The 25,182-nt window shown below is 34.4% G+C and overlaps 2 protein-coding genes across 2 annotated transcripts; one reads left to right on the top strand and one right to left on the bottom strand.

The window, feature by feature from the left end:
• Window positions 1-239: 239 nt before the first annotated feature.
• Window positions 240-24,441, bottom strand: LOC118278731 (lachesin). Its single transcript, XM_035598064.2, has 9 exons — window positions 24,251-24,441; window positions 15,870-15,999; window positions 15,478-15,584; window positions 15,216-15,401; window positions 12,475-12,667; window positions 12,174-12,302; window positions 11,510-11,629; window positions 1,834-2,004; window positions 240-1,080 (listed from the first exon to the last, which is right to left on the bottom strand). Exons 2-9 carry the CDS (start codon window positions 15,937-15,939, stop codon window positions 710-712), a joined length of 1,347 nt encoding a protein of 448 aa, XP_035453957.2. The 5' UTR covers window positions 15,940-15,999; window positions 24,251-24,441; the 3' UTR covers window positions 240-709.
• On the top strand, window positions 13,276-15,222 carry LOC118278723 (sodium-dependent noradrenaline transporter-like). The gene has a single exon (XM_035598051.2). The coding sequence runs from the start codon at window positions 13,310-13,312 to the stop codon at window positions 15,182-15,184; it is 1,875 nt and encodes a 624-aa protein (XP_035453944.2). The 5' UTR covers window positions 13,276-13,309; the 3' UTR covers window positions 15,185-15,222.
• Window positions 24,442-25,182: the final 741 nt, after the last annotated feature.

Below are 25,182 nucleotides of genomic sequence, written 5' to 3'. Positions count from 1 at the left end.
GAATAAACGAGACTGGCTAGTACAGAAACATGAAAAAAGCTATTGCAAAATCTCAATAGGAGACTATGTCTGATATTACCATCAAAGCTTTGTTCAGGGTGTAATGAGCGTAAACTTTTCGTCAGATGTATAATTTATAGAGGTTAAAGTCAAAATCAAAATTATTTATTTCAAATAGACCGGGATGGCAATTTTGAACATGAAAGTAATATTAATGATATTAAAAATGTCTTTAGTTGGTCGGTCGTCTAGTGAAGCTATTTGCTCGTTTCAAAGTGTAGATTCCTATGGAGAAAAACGAGCAAGAAACTCCATAAGTGACTCTTTTTCAATCAGGTTCACAATACAATACAAGGATCGATCGTCGTACAAAACATTGGCTTATATAAGTTTCATAAAGGTGTAGTTTCCCAATAAAATCTGATACCATACCACACATCACGTTACATAATAAACCTTTTATAAATATTCGATTAACAGGTAATAATGTAATGTACCAATATCGCGTCAACAGAATATTAATTTCCATAGCTACGGAAATCTCTCATCAATATCAATTTCGTACCCACTTCAAAACGTTCAATTAATTATGGTTGGAGGCTATACGTTATGTTGCATCGTGCCTTATAATACTGGAATGAGTACCTAAGTACTGTTTGGTTAACAATATAAATATTCATCTTTATACAATAACAACATACAAACGAGTCTACGTATAATCTAGTACTACAATAATTCCTAACGAAAGAACACAGTTTACTGCAAATAGAGAATGCACGCAACATCTGTTGCTGCCAAACTCTTCTATATCGAATTTGTTAATTATTTTTCGAACTTTATTGTTCAATTTTTGTTCGGTTGTCGGGGAATAATTGATAGTTCTGTTTCTAGTTACATTTTCATTTCTGTATGCATTTGAATGTCTGTCAGTTGTGTATGTGCCGATGTCTCGTTCATCTTCGTCGTCCGATCTGTCAGCAGAGCCGAATTGATTGTCTGGCCCCTCTATGGGGGTAGAATACCTGTACTCTTCTCTTTTGTTAGCCGGACTTGTGTTCTTTACTGTGGGTCCAGGAATTTCTGTGGACAAAAATGTTATTGTTGCAATACTGTTACATTTTATGAAGTGGAAAAATCTTTAAAAGATCCTACACCTATGCTTGAATTATGACTAATCTAAATTTCCGTCTGATATCATTCTCCATACTAGTACTGAGAATCAGAAAATCGAAAAACTTAACAATACTCTTTCACCTTACCTAGAAACCCAAAAAGAATAATCAGAATGCGAAAGAAAGGGTACATATTTATGACACAATTCCTGCACTGAACATTTTCCACCACCGCAGAAGTTTTAGGAACATAATAAAATACATAAAATACCTCTTGTTCTTGTTTTAATTAAACAAGCTGTATCGATGTACCGTAATTACTGCACTTGTTGTTTCCGACCCACACTACTACTTAGTTGTTTGCTTTCCACTTGCAAGCACAGTTGAAAATAGATGCTCTTAACACTATCAGTTGTATTTTTCCTTTATGTAGGTTAAAGGGAAATGTTTCGTCTGAGTCAATGAGATTATTGTGCTCGAATTTTAGTTTGATTTTGGCCTAAAATTTTCGTCAAGATTTGTATCAAGATTTTTTGAATTCGGTTTAACCTAGTGAGTTGTAATAACACATAATGAAAAACATCAATCTGAAAGATATAGAGATAAGCGAGGGTAACTGCCACTCCTCAAGGAACGGAAGAGATCTATTTGCTAAAGACATAGCTTTCTTTACGAGTAAAGGTTTAGTATCTCGTTTGATGGTACAACGTAAGACACTTACCATACAATCTGATGACGCTATCAACTTCGCCAAGTGAATTCTTCGCGACACACCGGTAGCCACCAACATCTGCTGATGTCAGTCTTCTCACTGTCAGCGCCATGCGACTCTCGAAAGAGCTCATCACTGTATTCACCACCTCGTACTTACTTGATGATATCACCATTTCATCTGCACAAAAAATATTGTCACAATAAAAACCTCGGTCCATTCAAAGTGGCACAAAATTAAGTGAAGAGATAAAAAAGTATCTTAACAGCAAGCCCTAGAGTAAACATAATAACAAAGTAAAGTTCTAAGAAACTTAGGGCAATAAACTGTTGAATGCAAAAAGAAAACAAATTCAAATAACACAATTTCACTATCTCTGGGCAAAGCAAAATAGTTTACAGCAAACTTTTTCCTTCAGTTCTGCGTGAAGAAACTCGTAAAAAGAATTATTACGTCTTCAGTTTTCTTTTACTTGACACTCCATTTCATGAATATTTTGCGTAAGATATAAGAAAAACCTCACAGTTTTCATACAATAATCTATTACACCGTATTACACGCCGGCGTGGCTTTGTTGAAATATGATACAGATACGAGGTCTCAGTTATTATTCTGACATACATTTGAATCGTAAGACAAAATACGTGTTATTCCGTGAAAAATATGAAATCTCCTTAGCTCGCGTACATTTATATTAAATCCAGCTGTGGCAAACTAAAGTGTTTACCAGATAAGGTAAACAATGTCTCAGTTGTCCCTCAGAAAATACTGTTGCAGGGGAAACGATATTTTTCAAGAAGCTCCAAATCGCGGACATTTCCTGGTAGACCCCTTTAGAGAGGTGGCCCAAACAATCCCTACATTGCGGTACGTAAGTATGTCGTTCGTTGCCTCGGAGCTGTGGTAAGCCTCTACCGCCTGTTGTCCGCAAATGATAAAGCGACTGGCTTTCTTTCGAAAACACTACACAGCGCTCGTCCCGTTAAACACTCCTTTCAACGCTACGTTTTATTAGAACCAATAAAATACCCCACACTATTTATACTGGCGAAAATATTTACTCAATATTTAACACCACAATTTATAAAGGCATTAATTTAAGCTTCGTCGCCTATGAACTTTATAAGGAAACGATAACACCAGTAACGCCTTTCTTAATCTTCATTCCGATCGAAACTTCGGTTTGTTTACTCTCCAGTGTGCTTCGACTTAACGACGTACGGCGAAGATGGCCTTCGGAGGAAATTACTCGACAGTCTCGAAGTCTACTCGTTTCATTGTAACAAGAAATTTCATCTCAATTAATGTCTAAAATAACACTGTAACACTCTTAATTACGCTCGAGTGAGGCCTGCTTAATTAACACTTACATGTCAGCAGCCCTAACATAGATTGATGACAAACGAAAATGACGATCCTGTAGTGTTACCCTTTGGGGCTGGTTTGGGAAGTGGGCCGGAGTGAAAGCGCCAGTCATCGGGCACAAGTTGGCGGCCAAACAAAGGGCTGCGTACCCCGGTCGACAATGCCCCCATGGATCATAACGCAGACGTAAAACAACTTGTGACCTTAATGTGTTTTAATAATTAGCCCGCGGAGCTGTTATAAATTGAACTCTAAATATAGCGTTATACAGTCATTCCGACAATATTGCTTTTATTTTCACAATAGGTACTTCAATTAATTTGCAAACTCTATTTAACATTCTGTGATAAATATAGTACAGTAGAGCCTCGATAATCCGTACTCAAGCTAATCCGAACGCCGCTGTAATCCGAACTGCCGCTGTCTTTAACTATAACTGAAAAGTGTGCCATACTGGATAGTTTGAAAGATGGAGTGTCTGGAACTTCTCTTTCCCTTAAGTATGGTGTTGGAAAATCGACAACTACTGATTTAAAGAAAAAAGAACAGAAGATACGGTCGTTTGTAGCTCAAACCGAGAAAGGCCCAGGTTTGAGAAAAACGCTTAAATTGCCAGAAAATCCCGTTCTCGAAGAAGCACTTTTCACTTATTAATAAGTAACTTGTGTAAAATGTGGTTTAAATGTGTATTTTACTAAACCTCAATAAATATGTATATTTATATCAAAATATAACTAATTTTTTTTCTATACTGTATTATTTATTTCTATAGTACATATTATAATCCGAACGCTCCGTGAGTCCGAACAGGGGTAATTTTTTGGTAGTTCGGATTATCGAGGCTCTACTGTATTCGTAATGAACGTTATATTCTGAACGCCCTCTTACTATTACAAAAATAGAAATAAATTGACTGAACACGTCCTTGAAGCATGTTAAAGACTTTCTCTTGCTTACTGGTTTCCTTTGTAACACATCGTAGTCTCCAGCTAGCCTATAGTTAACAAAAGCGATGAGCTCCTATCCCCCTTCGAGTTATAGTTGCATTTAATTAAGGTACTCCATATTTTCTTATTTCTGACCTGTTTGTTACTACCTCTATAAATTCCTGTACACATAAACCTAGAATCCGAGAATACCTCTGTCTATACGATTCTAAAACAAATGCATTTCCACGGAGTATTACTTTTACACAAGTTGTAAAGTATGCATTACGTACTCCAAGTTCACAACTAGATAATATTGAGTTGTGTGAATGGCAAGAGCAACTGTATCGACCATTCGACAGAAGTTATTATGACTGTTACTGGACTCCCTTGAGGTTCGCAGAGAGCTGTACGAAGCCACGTAATGGACTAAGCGAACAAAGCACTCGTGTGCTAAAGGCGACCACAAACCATGCTTGGTAATGAAATTATGTGTAACATAGGGGCTACTTATTACTGAGATACGGCTTGTGGGTAAATGGGTGTGCGCAGATCTATTGACATGCTAATTTTAGTTTATGTTAGCCCCGTTAGAACTGGAGTAAGAAGCATGACTAGTGAGCTTGACATTCTAGACAAAATCAAAAGTAAAGTTAATAACTAGCAACCTAAGTAAGTATCTCGATTAGATCCAAATGACATCATTATAAATCTTGCAATAACTAAAACTGTCATAACCAACAATACCATTGTTGACGAGACCACTACATTATTGAACACAATTGCAACGTCAAACTAAGGTTTAACAACAATACTCGCAATAGTGGCAATAATGTGTCAAATTTATCTATTTTCGTGTAACATTCGTACATCGTAAAAGCTAATCATAACAGATGATTTATCTCGCTGGCATTTGTCTGTGAGTGAAATACATGGCTCGGCGTTATTACTGTAACTTAATTAATATAGTGAGATCCCGCTAATGTACTTGTTGTGCTTCTAAATTAGTATTGTGTAACTCTTTGCATATGGTTCGATAGAATGAAAGTGCCTTTATGAAACAAGTAACTGATATTAATTTTCGTGCCTTAGAATCAGTCTGGTTAAAGTTGGAGTGTATAGTTTGTTGCAAGTCAGCATCGATGTAAATTACTTGTTGTGTAATATTTTAATGTCCATATGCTTGGTGGGGGGTGTGCTGAAAATTTGTTGTCATGGTGAAGGTCGCAATATGGGCTGTATGGTTTTATTTTTGGCTTCAATATAATGTTGTGATAGAGTCGCGTTTGTGTTGTTGCCAAAATTATCAGTGCATTAATATTTGATAACGAATACGATTTAGTAAAAACCGGGAGCTTAGTAATATGTGTGATTGGACCATAGGTACTTTTTGGCACACAAGTCAGTAATCAACAACTCTAATCACATACGTGTTTTTCATAAGTCCATAACTGACTGTCATCTTACATATTATAACATCTTCTTTATTTTCGTTTACAAAACTCTTAAAAAAGTAGTGTGAACCATAAACCACAATCCAGACACCCTCGGCAACTAATCAACCGCCGGAATTCATCAAAATTTCATAAACAGAAAATCCGCGAACGAACATAAAAAAAAGAGAAAACTTCTCCCTTTATTACGTCATACATTCCCGCTGCGGATGAGAGCCAAGCATAATGTGGAACTTAAAATTTCCAGAAGCTCAAAACCCAGTCCCATTGAAAATTAACCCGTAAATTTCGCGCGACAAGTGCCGAATGGGGAACTTCGTGAAACCGCCGACGGCGCTGAGCGAGGGCGGGAACGGAACGAATGAAGTAACATCCTCGAGCCACGTGGCACAAGTTCCCGCCAGCTCATTACTCCGCTGCGTGAACCGACTGATTTTGATACGTCATATTTGTGGCTAGTTTACGTATCTATATTTTATTGCTGTAGTTTTTCTTTTTTTTTTCAACAGTTGTATTACGAATATTTTCGGTTTTAAAAGTGAGTTACATGGTAATCGTAATACGCCCAAGCTCAAACTTTTTACAGTTTCGTTTTAAAATAGTTTTAACTTTGTCTCTAGAGAGAAGAGGGGAAAATAATAATAAAAATCAAAGCAAATTTTCCACAGGCGTTTGTTTTTTATTTATATTTAAATCTGCCAATACCATTGTTACAGAATGTTTTGTGAAACATGAGTTAGCTGTTCACAAATCACTGGTTAGTACAAATGTAACAGATTAAATAACTATTTGGGTATTTAAAACTTTAGCATTTGTGTTTTAGGGCAAAATTATTTGATACAGATATAAATATAAACCTTTTAAAAGTTATTGCTTATTTATCTGATAAAGTAGGTAATACAGACAACTTTTTTGTTATTAAAAAAATAAACGGCTCACTTGATGGTAAGCAATCGCCACCGCCCATGGACACCCAAAACACTAGAGGCGTTGCGGCTTTTTGGGTGTTAAGAATTTATGGGTTGATAGGGAATCGGGGTATAGGAAGATTGGGAATGGAGGGTAATTGGGCCTCCTTAATCTCACTCACACAACGCAAGCATTGTTTCACGTCGGTTTCATATGGGTTTTCAACGGAAGTGATACCACATCACTTCCGTTGTTCCTGGCCCATTCTTGTCGAAGCATGGCTCTCCCACACTTAATTAGATTAGTAAAGAAATAAAAATGTTTAGCAAGGTAGTGGAACCAACAGAAAAATCTTCATTTTCAACCCTTATAACAGAAGCAACACACATAATTTTCACACACACCATCATTCCTCGTGAATATAATCATAATAATATGACCGTAGACGTTCACATAGCTTCAACAGAACATCTTATTATCAAAAGGAATGGCGCCAAAGAATTTATTGTTTTATTACCTACCTAATTTACTTTGGTTTATTTTACGCGCGGATAAGTGTTAATGGATTTTTCACTGTGGATTTCATGTGGCCTTTTATTATGATAACGTGGGTAATGTTTTCTACTTTTCAATATGGAACACGGGTTATACGACTGTGTTACGAGCTCTCAGTCGCGTGACGGGACCGATTATTGAACCCTGATCTTTGATATTTTTATGGGAAATGCGATTCAAATTGTGTTGTTTGGATAGTTTTGTAAACATTTGATTTGTTGTGTTGTTTAGTTGATAAAATGATGATAAGGTGTTTTTAATTAAAGATTATGGGTCATATTGAAAATTGGAATTGAACATAAATATTTTTTATAAACAGTAATAGATAACCTAGTAGGCTCAAGATTCATGCAAAAAACAAAGTAGCTTAATGATACGAATAGCCTTTAGATATAAGATATATTTTTTATATTTATATTTTTTATGTCGACTTCAAACCTAACTATAGGAACATATTTGTGACAGTTGCAACAATATCTCTATAAACTCTAATACACATCAATTTACGTAATAAAATGCCGAAAACTGTTTAGCTGTGTATGTAAGTTCGTGTAGGGACGCCAGACTGTCACGCGAAATCACGTAACCTCCATTCCTTATGTCATCATTTTGTGTTGCGTGAGTATTGTCGTGTCGTCTGTCCGTATGTACGTTGCATAACTAGGATCAATGCCAGATGCTTGTAAAAGGACTATCGATAAAGTATTTTACTTTAGAGAATTGTATCAGTGTGTGTTTTGATTGTGTCAGTGTAAGTTAAAAGAGTTCGCAGTTGGAAGTATTAGAGGATATAGAAGGTTTTTATTTGACTGTTCAGGTGTACATAGACTAATAAATATCTATTTCAAACTTAGTTATGATAGATATTATAAGAAAAATAATAAATATGGACAACAAAATGCTGCTATTATCTATAAACAATAAGTAGTTAATTCCTTCATAAATGTATTAGAATATTGACACCAAAAATGGAGAAGCACACGACATAAATATCCTTAATATAACTCCACATCATCACCACGAACTGATAAAGAACATTCGAATGACAACTCCTAATATCAGTAGCACATAAAAAGATTTATGCGAAAACTCGGCATCTGTAAAGAATTTTATATGAAATTCAGGAGGGAGCCTGCATAGACGGCCTTCCACACCTCATACATGAGAATATGAATAAAATATGGATTCATCAGTTGAATAAACGAACATTTCGTGCTCGAATAACCTTGTTCGCACGAAGTGTGTAATGATCACTTGAGTTCAGTCAAATATCCCATATTTGAGGGCACATCTTTGAATCATTGTCAATCTGGGCGAGATTTTTAAAGTGATTGCGTTTCATTTTGTGTTTTTGATAGCGGTTTTTTTTTATGTTTACGTGATTACTATGTCGTGGTGCGGGCCGATTGTGTGGGTGTGTGATTTTGTCAACAGGATTTGGTTTCGTTCTGACGTTGAAGTTTGTTTTTTAAGTGAAGTTGAATTCACTTACTTACATCGTCTGATTGAGGTTTTCAATTATTATGACCAGTATAATAACCTAGAAGATCTTTTAAGAAGTTCACCTATATGATTACATTTTTATCAAAAACCACCAATATGTGTCACATTAGATCCATGATCCATTAGATCACTCAAATTTCCAATCCTACGACTAATCACTGACGATATCCTAACACTGCTAGTTGCCAAACATGAATGTGTAGAGATCTAGTTGGTAGTAAGTCGTCGGTCGGCTTGGTCGCTTAAGCAGAAACTTACCGAATCAAAAGCTTGACTGGAGTTGGTGGAATGTTTGTGCTGCCAGTTAACTTGGTGTGTTGCCTTCAGACTTCATGCTAAGATAACTAGACTAGATACAAATCTAGTTATTCTAGGTCTATAATTTAGGTACGGTACTGTTTTATTGATAGTTAATTTTGAAGTAGGATGTCTGTTAGGTGATTATAATAATATGTAGTTATAATAATTAAGAACTACTTGTCTTCACAAGTATGCTAAAGAAAGATAAAATAAAAACCTAATATAGGATGTTTATAAATAATATTTTTAATCACAAACGCGCGTACCTAAGTACATGTCTCATTTCGCAACAAGTCTTTGTTACTTAATAGCGTACTTTATAAATAAAATATAGGTACTACATCTATCTATACTCATAAACTACACAACGTTAAACAGAAAACGCCCTTAAACCAACAGCCATAAGCTGCACGCAGTCTTTAACTTTACGATATATTTCAAATAGATATTTTTAAAACAGTGAACTACATAAAAGCTAATGGCGTCCGCAATATAGTCTTTAAGTGATAAATTATAAAGGCATTGTGGAGGGAATCGTAAAGGATCGTGTCCAGTCACTTGGAACTAACGACCATTGTCTTATTTCACCACAATAGGTCACTTTTCTTAAGACTAAAACTCGACGCACTCGTAAATTAAAACTTAATATCTCATTACTTGCAAGCGTTACCCCGCCCCGGTTTGGCTCGAGCCAAAAAATTTGAATTACAAGCAGACTTTCTTCATTTCACCTAGGACTTTTTTTTGCTCGATTTTTTTTTGTGGCTGCCTGTCAATGTCGTTGTATGATTTTAAATGGTAATTCTTTCAGCGTGGTTTTCCTTCCTTATCATTGTTTCTTTACGTTGGTATCATTTTAATGAAGCGTAAATTTTTAAATGGCGCTTTTTCTTGCAGTGTTATAGAAAGATCTCTTGGCAAAAAGTGTCATTAGTAAGTGCCTAATAGACATTAAGAGTCGCCATTGAGTAATTTTAAAAGGTCTTCTTGAATAACGCACTCTTATTCAAGAAAAAAGTAAAATCAAGTATAAACGTAATACTAAAGTCAAGTTACTTTATAAATAAATCCAATTCCTAATTATACCATTTCCTAAGTGATGTCGTACTAAATTACTAGTGCAATTGCGATTAAACTCAGTGTTTTAGAGGTCACTTGCGTGCCGTTGCTATGGTAACCGAGAAACAAAGTCCCAAAGGAGCACTAAAGTGAGCTGGACACGACACCATCTTAGTGGCACAACACAATCTGTGTTACTTAACGGCTTTTGATATACTTTAGAAAAAAAACAAGTTATTTTTTCTGTAGAAAAATTCTTTCGCACTTTTTTCTATGTGGATGTAGTAACTTTTTAAGATACTATGTATGTAATATTGTATATGATTGTCAATAAAAACTGTGATTGTGAAACTAGTATTGTATAAATCAATTATGTTTATAAGCATTTTTTTGCGTTTTAGACTGTTAACAATAAATAAATTTGATAATACAGGTACCTACTTAAAAACGTCCTTTTTGATGTTCGGTTAACATTTTTATGATTTCTAAAATATCATAACCAAGACTGCCAGGTTTATTTCTCTCATTTGTAAATAATAGACTAACGAAGCAATTTAAAATGATTTTAACAACTTAATAATAACATTAACGTATTGCTGTAGAGTAGACAATTTAGTGCAGTCTAATGCAATTATTATTATAATAACAAATCAAAATGAATCATGTTACCATGACAACGGGACACGCAGCGTGCACATTTGTTAATTTAGAGTCGCATTTATGCATTAATTGCGAAACAAAGGCACACTGTGTAACTGTCGAGGTGAGAATATGGTAATATGTTTATAAATAATTATGATAAGTAAGAGATCGTTCCTAAAATATAAAGTAAGAATTATTGTACATTTAAGTGTGAGAGAGCCATGTTTCGGTACGAATGGGCTGTGCGACCGGAGTGATACTACGGCCTCATAAAAAAACCGACGTGAAACAACGCTTGCGTGAAACAACCCTTGAATTCCTAACCCCCAAAAGGCCGCATTTGAAACACCTCTGGTGTTTTGAGTGTCCATGTCCATCAGGTGATCCGTATGCTCGTTTTATACCATAAAAAAAACTTATCATGAATTAGTTCTTACCGTAATACCGATTTCAATGGATTTAAAAAAAATCATAACCAATATGACCTACTCATTAATCGAAGTAAGCCCTAATGTTACAAAACTTTCATATTTTTAATATTTATAAAACAAGGTATATTATTATAAATGATTAAATATAATTAAAAAGACCAACATAATAGTATTATCATTTATATCATTATCCAACGAAAAAAGTTATATTATTTAAACATCATTTAAAATTAAACAATTCAAAAATAAAGTTGATAAATTCTCCGCTAATTTATTTGAATTACAGTAACAGTTTCAGTTAGATAACGTGGTTAAAACCTTTTCAAAATTAAATAGAAAATGGTTGAAACGGTGAAAGTTAAAGTAAATTTTCATTTCATTGCTCTGTTTCTAAGCTTTCAAACCAGCGGACTTGGCATAAAAATATGAACAGGTACGCAAATTTTAAATACAGATTAAATTGGGCTATATGATGGATTGGAACAATGTTCTTGATTGGTTTACATTGCAAGATAAGAAGGTAATTTGAGAAAATACTCACTTGAATCTCTGACCCAGTAGTTGATGGACTTGGGTGAGGACTCGACGTAGCACTCGATGGTGACGTCAGTGCCCAGCGGAGCGCCAACCAGCTGGTTGGGCACTTGAATCACCGGGTGGACTAAACAAAAACAACATGAATTCTTAATATAGTCACAACACTGCACAATGCAGACACCATTTGGGAGTTCAACCGTTCAAGAAAAGTGGACTAATAATATTAAAGTTAAATCTTGCATAAAAGCGAAATGTCCGCTTGAGTTGACGCGAAGACACAAACAGTGCCTTACAGCCAGAAAATAATTAAAAGCTACTATTCGCTGACATTAAATAACACCATTAATAACACGAATCCTCCCAAACTTGCCAAGATAAACAACAATTACTACGAATTTTCTGTGGACCTATTTCGTCCTCAGAATGAGTTTGGTCCTAAAACAGTTTTGTGGAAAAGTGTTCGCCTTGAGACTCTAATTGCTACTTGAGTCTTGTTATTTTTATCAAGAAAACATAAATTTATTGATATTGCCTTGAAGTTTTTATTATTTTTTGTTGCACATAGTTTGTGGTAGATTTCATTAATAACATATGATGCTTTCTTAGAGAAATCGAAGCATAACAAATCTATTTATAATTCTACATAGTATACAACTTAATATACTTACAATGTACTTTAATATTTATCCTCTTGCTGACTGAGGGCGGCACGCCATTACTAGCGATGCACAGATATGCACCCATATCCGAACGTGATATTTTCGTCAGAGTCAACACCTCTTTGTCGTACATCGCAACTATATGGAAAAATTATTCTATATTAACATCCGAACTCTTGAAGATTTTGCCAATAGTATAAATGAAATATTCATATAGTTTAACATACTTATGTTACCCTGTTTATATAAGAAAATGTCAGTAGGCTTAGTATCTGCCTACAATTCCTTTAAATGTCAGTATATTTCCTACCTTTTGTTTTAGTCCCATTAGGATCTCTGATGACGATATCAGCACCATCTTCTCTTCTCCAGAGAACACGGGGCTCTGGCATGCCTCTCGCTCTGCAAGAGACTTTGGCCGTGCCACCTTCAGGCACCATTATATCCCCTGATGTCTCTTCAGGAATAAAATCTGGTGGAATTACCACCTCTAAGTAGCCCATCTGGAAAAATAGTTTAAGTTGAAAACTAAAATAAAAGTTTAACGCATTAACAAATATGATATGTCCATTTAGGATATTACGTAATCATAAATAGGTACTAGGTACGAATAATGTAAATGATTCCTGATAGGAATCGTGTAAAAAGCATTTTAATTAATCCGTACACGACTACACTTAAATAACGTTTACAGTGTAATTAATTAACGTTAAAGAACAACAAACAATGTGAAACAATTATCGAAAGTACATTGCGTCAAGTGGCGTCATGCCGCGTCAGCGTCGGAGTCGAAACCTCGAGCGCTGTCGCCGCTGGCGATTTATGTCGTTATCAGCTCCGGGTATAAATTACAGCGCAGCGCAATAATTTAGGTGCACCATGCACGAATCATTACCCGCTGCGTCCCTCGCCCGCTCCCGTCTGCGTGGCTTAATTCACTTTATCTCCCCAATGTTTATTTTAACTGCAATTTAATTTTCTCCGATATGTTACGCCATTATTTAATTTCATTTATTTCCAGCCACCATTCCATGGCGATGTTAATAATGCGATAAGATATAGACAATAGTTATGTCAATCTACTCGGTCATGGATATTGACGGGCTGTTAGGTTGGCATTTCAAAATTGTTATTGTATTGAAAAAATGTATCTCGATGAAACAGTAGAAAATGATGGACCCTATTGTCCAAAATTGAATCGAAACCGATGGGAAAGTTACAGTAATTACAGACTTGTTCTATGGGCATGGATGATGAACGAATTAACAGTAATGTTCTGCCCTGTTTCGATATCACATAGTGGATTTTATGCACAAGCAGCACTGCAAATGCTAGCAGTAATCTTGATCGGGATGCCGCTAGCGTATTCGGAGATCTGTTTGGCTCAGTACACGAATAGCAATATATTTACCATGTGGAATTTCTTTCCACTATTTCGCAATGTGGGATACGGGACATTATTTTTGATTTTGTTGAAAACAATATATTTGCTTGTTTTAACATCTTGGTATTTGATTTACACATTTTACTCTGCCTTGGACGTCCCGCCCTGGCTTAGTTGCAATGACTTCGGAAATTCAAAATGTATGGTGAAACGGGTAAATGTTTCTGTTTTCCAACATTGCCTGGAAGCTCAAATTTTATTTGAAGACGATTGTGGCATGAAGACAGCGAGCAACTGCTTCTTCGAGCGCGAAATAGGCGGAAACTGTACATTGGAACTTGGATTCTATTGCCTATTTCCTTGGAAAACAATTGTGGCTCTATTAACAATATGCGGATCAGTTTATGTGTTATCAATCAAAAATGAAAGAATGATTCAAATCGTTGTGAAGTTGGCCGCATTTTACGTTTGTGCTGTGATACTTATTTTATTTTGTGTGGCATTGTCGACAAGCGGAACGTGGTATGCTTCCAAATGTACTGTAAACTGGAATAATTATACATTTGTCAATTGTTATAGGACAATTACGAGAGGGTTTCTTTCGGTTGGCACTGGATATGGTATTATACATTTCTTAACAAGGGATGTAGCTTTTCGTAGTCCAGCCACGATGACAGCTATAAGCACGCCATTATTTTCACTATTTGTTTCATTTATGCTGGCACTTATTTCGTTCAGTGGAATCAAAACGATGTCGTATTATCACGGAGAAGAAGAAAATGTTATAGAATTAGGAACCAGCCCATTCTTTGCAATGTTTGCATCAATGTCGGAAATTTTGAGTTATTTCGATGCTTTACCAATTTGGGGATTTTTGTGGTTTTCAACTGGTTTCTTCTGTCTTTATATAAACTTTTGGATATTATATTTGTTTTTAAAAGAATTTATGCAAATCAATGAGGTAGCCAGGACATATACAAAACTTTCTTGTTTGTTTCTGTTTGTTTTTCTTCTGACTTGTACCCTCCCATTCCTATGTTCTGACATTACAGCTACACTGTCAGACGCAACAGAACTTATTCAATCATTTAATTCCTTGTTGTTTTCTGTCGCTTTGTATTGGATCTATGGCATTCACAAACACACCGTAGACATAGTATTTATGATAGGAATCAAAACGAATCATTTCTTAAAGGTAACTTGGTTTTTGAATCCGATTTTAATATCTATTATTTTGTATGCTCGCTGCAAAATAATCGAAACTTATGAGTACGAGGAGTCATATCACATTGAATCAATATCTACGACCAGTGATTATCTGATATTGTACATACTATTGAGTATTTATGGCTTTATTATAGTCGCCGGATTAGTGGTACAAATGTTCCATTACATTCGTTCTGGTAATTTTCGTGGGCTATTTAGGGCCGAAGAGTCATGGGGTCCTACAGATCGAGTATTGCGCCGCAGCAGAAGAATGTTTGTGCCAGAAATAATGACGAGAGAGTTCCTGTATCGACAAGTTCGTATTCGTGGTTACTATAAGGGGAAGGAACAGGGAAAGGAGAGAAGTGAGCAACGTTTGGGTGAGCTGATTGAAGACCAGCTAGCCTGGAACGCAATGATGTCTAGCTAGTCTGTTGAACTTTGTTTAATATCAACCTTACCTGGCTTTTCATTGGGTCTGTATTGATCTGACACATGTATTGACCCCTATCCTCCTCCTGTACGTTTCTAATGTGTAAATTCCAAACGGTCTGACCGTTATGCGACACTCCGACTCGGTGATTGTTTGTTATTACGTGAACATGGATTGCTTGTATCGCTTTAGTATCGGCTTTCACCCAGCCAACCTGCAAATTGGTATTGTGTTTTTTATTTAAAGGGAAAATATATATTTTCTGTTGTTTTTTCTTGTTTATAGCTTACTCTGTATCCTCCTAGGTTTTGTACTAGACATCTAAATGTTGCATCTCGTCCTATAGGTACAGTTAAATTCATTAACGGTTCAGCAAATTCTGGCTGGAATGCTTGACCTGAAAATTGTTTCATTATTAGTTTGTGTACACGTGGGGTAGCGGCTGGTTAAATTTTTGGTCTATGTATTTAATTTCCAATTTTATACATGATAAAGTCTTGATTTTTCATACGATTATAGTGACTGTCATTTGTAAAATGATTAAAATAATAAAATTAAAAAACGAAGTCTTATTTTTAATTAATCTTACTACAAACGATTTTTTTTTTGGCAAGAAACTATTTTGCTTTATAGACACCGATCTTATTTGTGTAGAACAAATAAAATGTTATGATTCACTCACCTACAAGTTTAGAGTCCAATCCTAACATGAAAATGGCCAGTAAATAAATGGACCACCAAGGCTGCTGCATATTTCCAGCCACGCTGCCCGACTCTGCTATCAAGCAAAGCCTTTTTCAAGCCATGGGACACTGCAAGCAGAATCCTATATTAATATTCATTGAATCTACTAGTATGAATTCTTTGATTCAACTCTGTATTGGAATAAATGTTTGGTTTGAAATCTGTTTTGCGATTTCATCAGCTAAAAACTACAAATCATACGTAGAATGATAACCGTTTATTTTCGTAAATAGGTTACAAAGTAACTTAAACATGTCAAAATTTTAAATGAGGCAAACCCGCGCTTCTTATACGATAGTGCACTAAAAAACTAATGGAACAGCAGTAAATTGATAATTAAATCTTCCATTAAGAACCCATACATAAACTTTACGATTCGTACAACAGATTGTTATCATTATCATCCACTTCTACGCCATTAAACAATCTCCAAACACAATCTTCCCATTGATTTATAATATAAACATCGAGCCAATCTTTTTATGACTTCTATTAATATCTTAACGGTACCATTTACAGGGATACGCGGTCTAAAAAGTCGTTGCTCCATAACCGATGAAGATGTTTATGATACAACACATCAACATAAAACCGGAGAGCTAATATAAACATTTTGATGGCACATTGTCACTCTATTCGAAGCAATTATGATGCGTGTGACATGAAAAGAGAAGTTCCGAAGTTGCCGAAGCTACCGAAGTTACCGAAGTCCTCGAAGTTCTCAATCCTTTCGATCCAATAATGATTCCTTGTTACGACTATTCCTGTTTATCGGAGTCGTTGCTGTGAGCATCATAACAACGGGTGTGAAATGAGCGCGGATGCGATCGGGCACCGGTAACTACTTTTCCGCGAAGATATGTTTGAGAAAAAAAAATATACAGTTTGCTCACACACTCGTATTGATACGGACGGAGTTATTTCAATGCGCGTTTAGATAAAAATATATCGTTCTTTTCGGTTGTATGGCAGTGTGATGGCGTTTTGAAAGCTGTACGAGTGTAAGTACGTGTTTCTAATGAAGTGTTTCGTTCATGTGTGATATCTAAAGTATTATTTTTCTGAATGACAGTATTGGTAGGTTTATTTCTACCAATGTTCTTTTTTCCTAAAAATATGAATCAGTTGTTCTATCTCAAAGTTTTCTCAAACACTAAGACATAAACAGTCAATAATATATTATTACTATTTATATGATTGTGAGATTTAAGAGCAGGTTTACTTGTTGTCTATATAAATATTAATGAGGAACAAATTCAGTTATTAAGTGCATAATAAGCAATAGCGAAAACTGTGAATAGTTTGTCCCGAGAGTGTACTTTCTATCACATATTATGATTAGCCGCACTAAGTCTGGCTTAGAGGAAATAGCATAATTTGATAGTAACTACTATTAGTATGTAGTTAGTATGAAGGTAATGGAACGTTGCAAGTTTAATTGATCAAATAAGTGGATATAAGGTCCATAGTAACCATTACAATTATAATTTTAACTTTATTTAAACGTAAACAAAACAAAGAATCTTTTAACCCCAAATCCATTGAAATTTAATGAAACTAAAACACCGGTACAAAGCATAATCTATAGCCAAAACTCGTTCAAAGAAACATAATTATAATAATAGAAAGTCACAAATAATACAATTCATTTACAAAGCGCCAAGCGGCATTGTATTAAAATCGGCATCGATTTTAATCAGAAAATGTAATGAAACACGAAATCCGTACTAATATTATAAATGTCAATGTGTTTGTGTGTTTGTTCCTCTTACACGGTATAACGGAGAGAGAAATTGACGGGATTTCTTAAGTGGAAATAGTTAAAGGGATGGAGAGTTAAATAAGGTACTGTTTATTACTTTCTAAGCCCCGATTTCCTTAAAATCGAGTGTGGAAGTTCGAATGGATCATTTCGCAATGTTCAAAGTAGAAGGCTAAAAATTGGTATGTGGACTATTTGTTACAAACAAAAAAAAACAAGCATCAATTTTTATATGTAAATCTGACACCAACCCTTCAAAAGAGCCCGAGCGGAGTAGCGGACAGCAGCTAGTATCTAAATGAATAAGGTAAAATGTTTGGGAGCGTGACAGCCGGGGTTACGGGAACATGGCTGTCGAAGAATAATCCCGGTCTCAATTGTTATTGGCAACGTCGCAACATGTTATACATTAGCATTTTGTTCGAACACGACTAATACCCTGTTCATGCGTGACATTTTATTTGTTTATCAAACACCCTTGTTTTACTTTGAAAGGTTAGGCAGAGAGACGTGCTACTCGCGGTTTTCGTTAGCTGATTTTAGTAGCATTATTGTAAAATAAAATGATTTTATTATTATCAAACTTCCAAAAAAATTATAACACCTATAAGTGATCATCCATTCCATTAGTTGACTAGTCAACCAATATCGTGCTTGATGATCACTTGTCATGATTGCAATCATGAAACAAAGTATGAATTTACATAACCTACACATTTTATTATTAAAAATTAAAACACTTCTTCATCAATAGTTCCTCTTTTCATACATTTTTTGTAAATTAATTATATTGTAACATACATGGACATAAAATAAGTAAAAAGCGACAGGCTAAAAGCTGGCCTGAATATAATTTGTCTGTCAACTCCTCTTTCAGTGCGAACGGATTACATCGAATTCGAACACTGTAGACTTAACTCTTAAAAACATTTTTAATAAATAAATTAACCAATGATTGGACAGGATTGTAGATAATAGTTATTTTTTTATTTACTACTACCTCAATATTTGTATGGTATTAGCCGAGCAGACGGATCACCTGATGGTAAGCAATCGCCGTCGCCCATGGGCAACCGAAACACCAAAGGCGTTACAAGTGCGTTGCCGGCGTTTTGGGGGTAAGGAATTTAAGGGTTGTTGGGGAAACGGGGATTGGGAAGGGTAATTGGGCCTCCGGTAACCTCATAAACACAACGAAACATAACGCAAGCGTTGTTTCACGTCGGTTTTCTGTGAGGCCGTGGCGTGGTGTCACTCCGGTCAAGCTGGTCGAAGCATGGCTCTCCCACATTTAAAATAATAACAACGACAATTACCATAAAAGACATTAAGACAGTTTTTATAATATATTTGCTGCATGCATTTTTATACTTTTTTATATTTCAAAACAATATTTATTTATAAAGCACCGGCTATAATTTCTAGGCCTTGCTTTGATGTGCATTGTCTTGAAAGACCTGTCTGAGACTCCTACCAAACTTGTAGGAACTAAGTTTTCAAACGCTGTCGGAAATTTCATACCGGCCGGCAAACTCTAGTTCATACCCTAACATTTATACTAAGTAGATTTACTGTGAACGTAACTTCAAGTGTTGCTTGGCTAATGTTCAGGTACTTTGGTTATTAAAATATGGTTAGGATTTAGTGGTTCGGGTCTAAAGTTATTACTTACGCAAATTGTATTAGGTATGTTGAAAGTTGGGCGAATATTTTTGTAGAATTTTTCTTTCTTGTTAGTCAATGGTTTTGTGTATTGTGTGTAGTTGGTATGGTATAGTAGGTAGCAGTTTTCTAGATAAAATTCTATAGACTGTTGTTGAATCATACGGCTAATGTAAATCAAGTATTGAATTGCAATATTGACGTATCTATGGTATTTCTACACCTGAAATTTATTAGTGGAACACACTTTTAAGATATTTTGATTTACCTAATGTCAAAAAAAATATTTTACTAACTACATATAATAACATTGTATTACAACTTTCATGAGAATAGAATAGAATAGAATAGAATAGAATATCATTTATTTGCATTGAATGTAGGTACAAATATAAGGTCTTACAAAGATAAATCGTTCCTGGTACATTCTACCATCTGGCATGCAAACATTTTGAAAAATCTTAAAGCTATAAACATTATTTAGGTACTATAATAACAACTTATTAAAATAAAGAAAACAAATCTACTATAACATTAAAGGATAATATAAATCTAATAAAATTTAAAAATTGAAAAATTTAAAAATTGAGATCACAAAAGTAGAAATTAAAAATAACAATAAACTTGCAGAAATCAGTCTACAAATCATCTAATAAAAAATCAGACACAGAATAATAACATTTTTGTATTAACAAAGATGCAAGTTGTTTTTTAAAAATTCTTAAAGGTTGCTCCTTAATACTACTTGGAATCTTATTATAAATAACAGGTGCCATACCGAAGACACTTTTTTTTAATAAGGCTGTTTTGTAAGCACCGGTACATAGCTTATCTTTGTATTGAGATCTGATAGTTGTAATTCGGTTAGTGGTGTCCTTTAAAGTAGGGTATAATTTGATGTTACTTTTGACAAAAATAGAAAGCTCTAATATGTAAATACAAGGAAAAGTTAATAGTTTATTATTTAGAAAGTAAGTTTTGCAGCTGTCTGTAACCTTTAACTTAAACATTGCTCTGATACAACGTTTTTGGGATACATCTACTAAATTGATCTCAATTGATGTATCTACATCTACTAAATTGATTAATGAATTAGACACGTAACTGTTTGACGAAGAACTCGACTAGTTTCAAGCTATGGCAGAGGCTCATACTCATGAGCACTACACAAACGAGCCTGAGCCTCTAGTATGGCTTGATACTAGTCGAGTTCCTCATCAAACAATTACGTGAGTAAACCGATAACTATAATAATTAATTTACAATTACATCTCTTTTGTAAATAAGGGGTCGAAAGTTAAAGCACAAATTACAAAATCAATCTAAAATGTTAGCGACAAGATTACATTACTTCTAAACTGCGATAAAATTCTTATGCAGTAGAAACAAGTCGAGGCCTACGTAACGTCCCTCTCGTCTAATCTTGTCTGTTAAAAGTTTTGTTTTCATCGCATTTCTTTGAGCAACAAACAAAAGCTTTTATATGGTTGATTTATATTTTAGTATTTACGTGGTACCGCCTTTTTTATGCCTTGGAAATACTTATAGATGGCATTGATAAAAATGTGAATGTCTAATTTTTAACTATTAGGAATTGATAAGGCTATGATTCCTAAACGTCTTGTTTCTTGAATGTTTTTCTTAAACGTTGCCGCACACTAGGATTTTGTCCTGTGTCGTAGGTGTATTTACAAATATACAATTTCACATACACACTCAGACCCGGAACAACAATAATATGTGGATCACATAAAGAGTTTTTCCGTGCGAGTATCGTATCCGCGACACGTTACGCAGCAGCTGGCTGTCAGACTACCGTGCCGACCGACCGTGCAGTCGATTTGTAAATAGATAAGTAGATCGGTATCTATAACATGAGGTGAACGTAGGAGAAAGTGAATTATTAAATGTAAATGTTTGCAAATTAACAAAAGTAATAAACCTACAACTGTATGCAACTGCATAGAAACTATAAAACTAGTCACATTACACAATAATTGGGAATTGAAGAACCTTGACTATTCAAAGACTTACTCAAAAAAAGTTAAATTTAATCACATTATTTTACAAAGGGCAAATATGAACCTTTTTAAAGAGCAAATATGAACGAAAGAAATTGATTTTTAACAATAATAATTAATGTTTGTTCAACGAGTGGGTTGTCAGTCTGTTTATCATAGGACAGTTGAGTGGATATAAAAGTAAACAAACCTACAGGTATCCCACGCCTCTGTTCGCAGTCTCCGATGAAATAAATAAGCTTGGTCAAGTAATTGTTGTTGTATGGATGAAAGGTTCCGCGTTGAAAGTAAAAATAGTAAAATTGTATGACTGAAATACTTAAATGAAAAAGTAACCTTTAATAGTTTTATCTTATGTGTCTAAAAAAATGGCTTTGGGCCCCCGACGGGTGCTAAAATTTTAAAACTTAGTTGTTTTAGTTACACATATTTCAAGAATATAAGTAGTTACTCGTTGTTTGTGTCTCCACAGAACCCTAAACTAATCGGATCCAATAATATTTTGATTCGTAATAACAAGATTTTGCTAATTAAAGGTCACTATTTTTAAACTGACATGGTCACTAACACTATTATTAGAACTTATTACGGGATATTTACCATGTTTATTTAATTTGGCGAGTTTCCGATATTTCGGCACTGTTGCAAGCGCCATGATCACGGATTAACTCGCCAAATTAAATAAACATGGTAAATATCCCGTAATAAGTTCTAATAATAGTAAAGGTCACTATGTAGATGTTAAATAATAATATTTCATTAATATCTATAATCGTATTATTCCTACGTAATTTCTACGTAGTTATGTTTAGCCCTATTCTGATAAACTGTTCATGTCTATTAAGTTGCGGTTTACTGTTAAGTTACTTGGTGTTTATCTATTCAATTATAAGTAAATTATAGTACCTATAGGACTAAGTACTTTGAAATTATGACAAAATAATTAGTGTAAAATTTTAGTTAATCGCATCCACATTTAATATTCTAATACTTAGGTACTAAATATTATTCTACACGGTTGGCACGGTAATTGGACAACTGACTGCCGTGGAACGTGTAGTGGGTTCGATTATTATGTTTGTAAATGCGCTCACGACACTGGAGAAAATTATTGAGTGAGACAACGATTTAAAAAAATAAAAAATAAAATGTATTCTTTTTGGTCCTATTCGTATCGTATTCTTTTCCTGGTGTAGGAACTAAATAAAATGTAGTCCTTAACCAGGCTATGTATTGCTGATATAATACAAACACACAACAATTCAATAGTCGTTCCTACTAGACCAATGCGGCAAAGTACATACTAACGTACCAATTTTAAAATATCAACACTATTCAACTTTGAACTTTAAGCTTATAAAGGCTAGGTCTAAAATGGGTTCACTGTAATGAAGTACAGAAGTTGTAATCACCAAACTATAAACATAGTTTAAAGAGTATTATTGTAAGTATTTGAGATCTAAAGTACTAAAACAGTGTTAGTAGGTATAATATAAATCCACGCTATTTATTCTGCGAAGGGATAAGTAGGCTAACTATAAAACACACTAGAAAAGTATTGTAAGAACTTACACTTACTTTATCATTAATCATTAGTTTCAAAATGCCTATAACTTAACAAAAAAGTATCGTTACGCCTTTCATCCCCGAGTTAGTAGGCAGAGGTGTAAATTATTGCACTTATTGCCAGTGTACAATAGTGAAGTATACATTTGTGTTAAGGTCCCGGTTAATAGGGAGTGAGCCTATTGTTGAGCCTACTATATACATAACTTAATACAATCAAAATAATAAATTTTAGTAGTTGATTCATGTCATGTATATCAGCCCATTGGAAATTGCATAGATAAAGTTAAAATTAAGTGAATAGCAAAGCTAATCTACCGGTCTGAACCTTGGAAATTCTTAAAGAAATACATGACCAAGTCTATTAGCTTACGTAACCACGTTCCTACTTAAAAAAAAAAACTTGTAATCACCCTAATAACCATGCACGAGTATCCTAACTACTTAAAACCCAAAGTACCAGGAGAACAGTTACTAATAGGAGCTAATTGAATACCAATAGTATGTATCGATTAGAAAGTGTTTCATTAACACCAACAATGTTGACCTTCATGCTTTTACACAGGAAACAAGTATTTGTTCAAGGAGTTTTTAAGTGTATGAAGAGTTTTGAATGCGGTTACTCTATATTGCATAGTAGGACCTATATATACACGTATTGTGCGTATCTCTGCTTACCTCTTTATGGATAAAAGGCGTAATGGTATGTCATGGTACCTATGAATATATATATATTCAAGTATAGAGTGTAGTTCAAAGCAATATAGTACCTATTTTATTATATAAATTTTCACATGTATTAAAATAATTAGTCATATACACAATCAATGTAATACATTATGGTTGTAGAATATTGGCTAATGTCATAATTAAGGCTACAAATTGCATTACAAATGTAAAATATTTAATTGTAATGCAGTATTTCTAACAACTTTATTGTCCGTTTCTAAACAAAATTAAAAACGAAAACATATTCTACAGAAACTTTAAACTTATTTCAAGCATGTCAATAACATTTTAATTTTATTAATAATTATTCACAGCTAAATAAAATGCAATAAATACTACATAATTTATAATAGCACTAAGTATTTATAGATTAATACATTTACTAGTCTGATTGTTCGTCAAGAGTACATAAAATTGTAATTCTAATTAGTATCATAATACTATGTAAAATAGATATAGAATAAAAATAATAAGGATAAACCAATCTATAAAACATGCAAGCAAACTTAACACATTTATAAATTCAAAACACAAAACAAAGTAAAATGAAAGAAAAAAATATTGTAAACAGAAACTTACCTCGCGAAAAACATCAAATCATCGATGAAAACCCATTGCAATGATCATTAGAATATTCCAGTACAATGTTAAACTAATATTCCATAATATAATTGCTATGCGTTGCTCTACTTGCGTTGGTATAAAGTTTTCCGACCGCGTGTGAACTTTCGTCGGTCTCCGGGGAGCGTGCGGCCGTGCGCACCACCGAAGGACACAACACACACTGAACCAATTGTTCATTCAATCCTCCACTCTGTCGTTATTCTTACGCAGATGTCCGTATGATCGAGGCCCACAGATAAAGTACTTGGAAAAATTCAACCATCGCCTTCACTGTGTATACGGTATACTGGTATCGCTATTTTGATTGGCCAATCTTAATATTACGAGTCAACAGCCTCAGCCGACTCCAGGGAGTTTATTGATAATTATTTAAATCGTTCCCTTCAATAACAATAATGACTATGGCTCGGTTTTCGGTTGGATTTAATTGAAGCTCTAATGTAATTAATTGTTCAACATTGATTGTGTGTTACATAATTTGACAATACAAGATGTTTTGGCGTAATGCCTAACTTATTGGAATTGATTGATTTATAGATGCTGGTAAGATTGTATTTTTTATGCTATAAATTTTAGTGATTTTAAAGGTTTCGTGTGAAAAATTTACAATATGTGAAAATAAGAGATAAGACAATAATAATAAGTAAATGAAAAGATAACGAATGTACATGCTAACTTCATAGCCTGCTATGGAGTAGGCAGAAGTATGCAATTCCCATTTATATTTCGTTGGTCAAAAATATAGTTTATTTTTGTGTTAACACAGAGATCTAAACTTTAATCCTGGGGTTTATCGATAATTCTCACTAGAGACACAATGTAAAACAACTAAGATTGGAAGACGAAACTCAACGAAACTTTCTAAGAAAGATTTCGCCAATTTAAAA

The sequence above is a fragment of the Spodoptera frugiperda genome, chromosome 15 (genome assembly GCF_023101765.2).
Source record: "Spodoptera frugiperda isolate SF20-4 chromosome 15, AGI-APGP_CSIRO_Sfru_2.0, whole genome shotgun sequence".
NCBI classification, from domain to species: Eukaryota; Metazoa; Arthropoda; class Insecta; order Lepidoptera; family Noctuidae; genus Spodoptera; species Spodoptera frugiperda.
Note: the sequence above shows the minus strand (reverse complement) of the source record. Positions and strands in the feature narration are given on the sequence as shown.

What these genes read in the sequence shown, in the direction of transcription:
- LOC118278731 (XM_035598064.2), bottom strand. Translation starts at nt 15,939, where the DNA reads ATGCAGCAGCCTTGGTGGTCCATTTATTTACTGGCCATTTTCATGTTA. An exon ending in GATAAATATTAAAGTACATT is followed by an intron (nt 11,630 to 12,173) that starts GTAAGTATATTA and finishes GTTTTTGTTTAG; the next exon opens with TCCACCCGGTGATTCAAGTG. An exon ending in TAGCGTCATCAGATTGTATG is followed by an intron (nt 1,081 to 1,833) that starts GTAAGTGTCTTA and finishes TTTTGTCCACAG; the next exon opens with AAATTCCTGGACCCACAGTA.
- LOC118278723 (XM_035598051.2), top strand. Translation starts at nt 13,310, where the DNA reads ATGTATCTCGATGAAACAGTAGAAAATGATGGACCCTATTGTCCAAAA.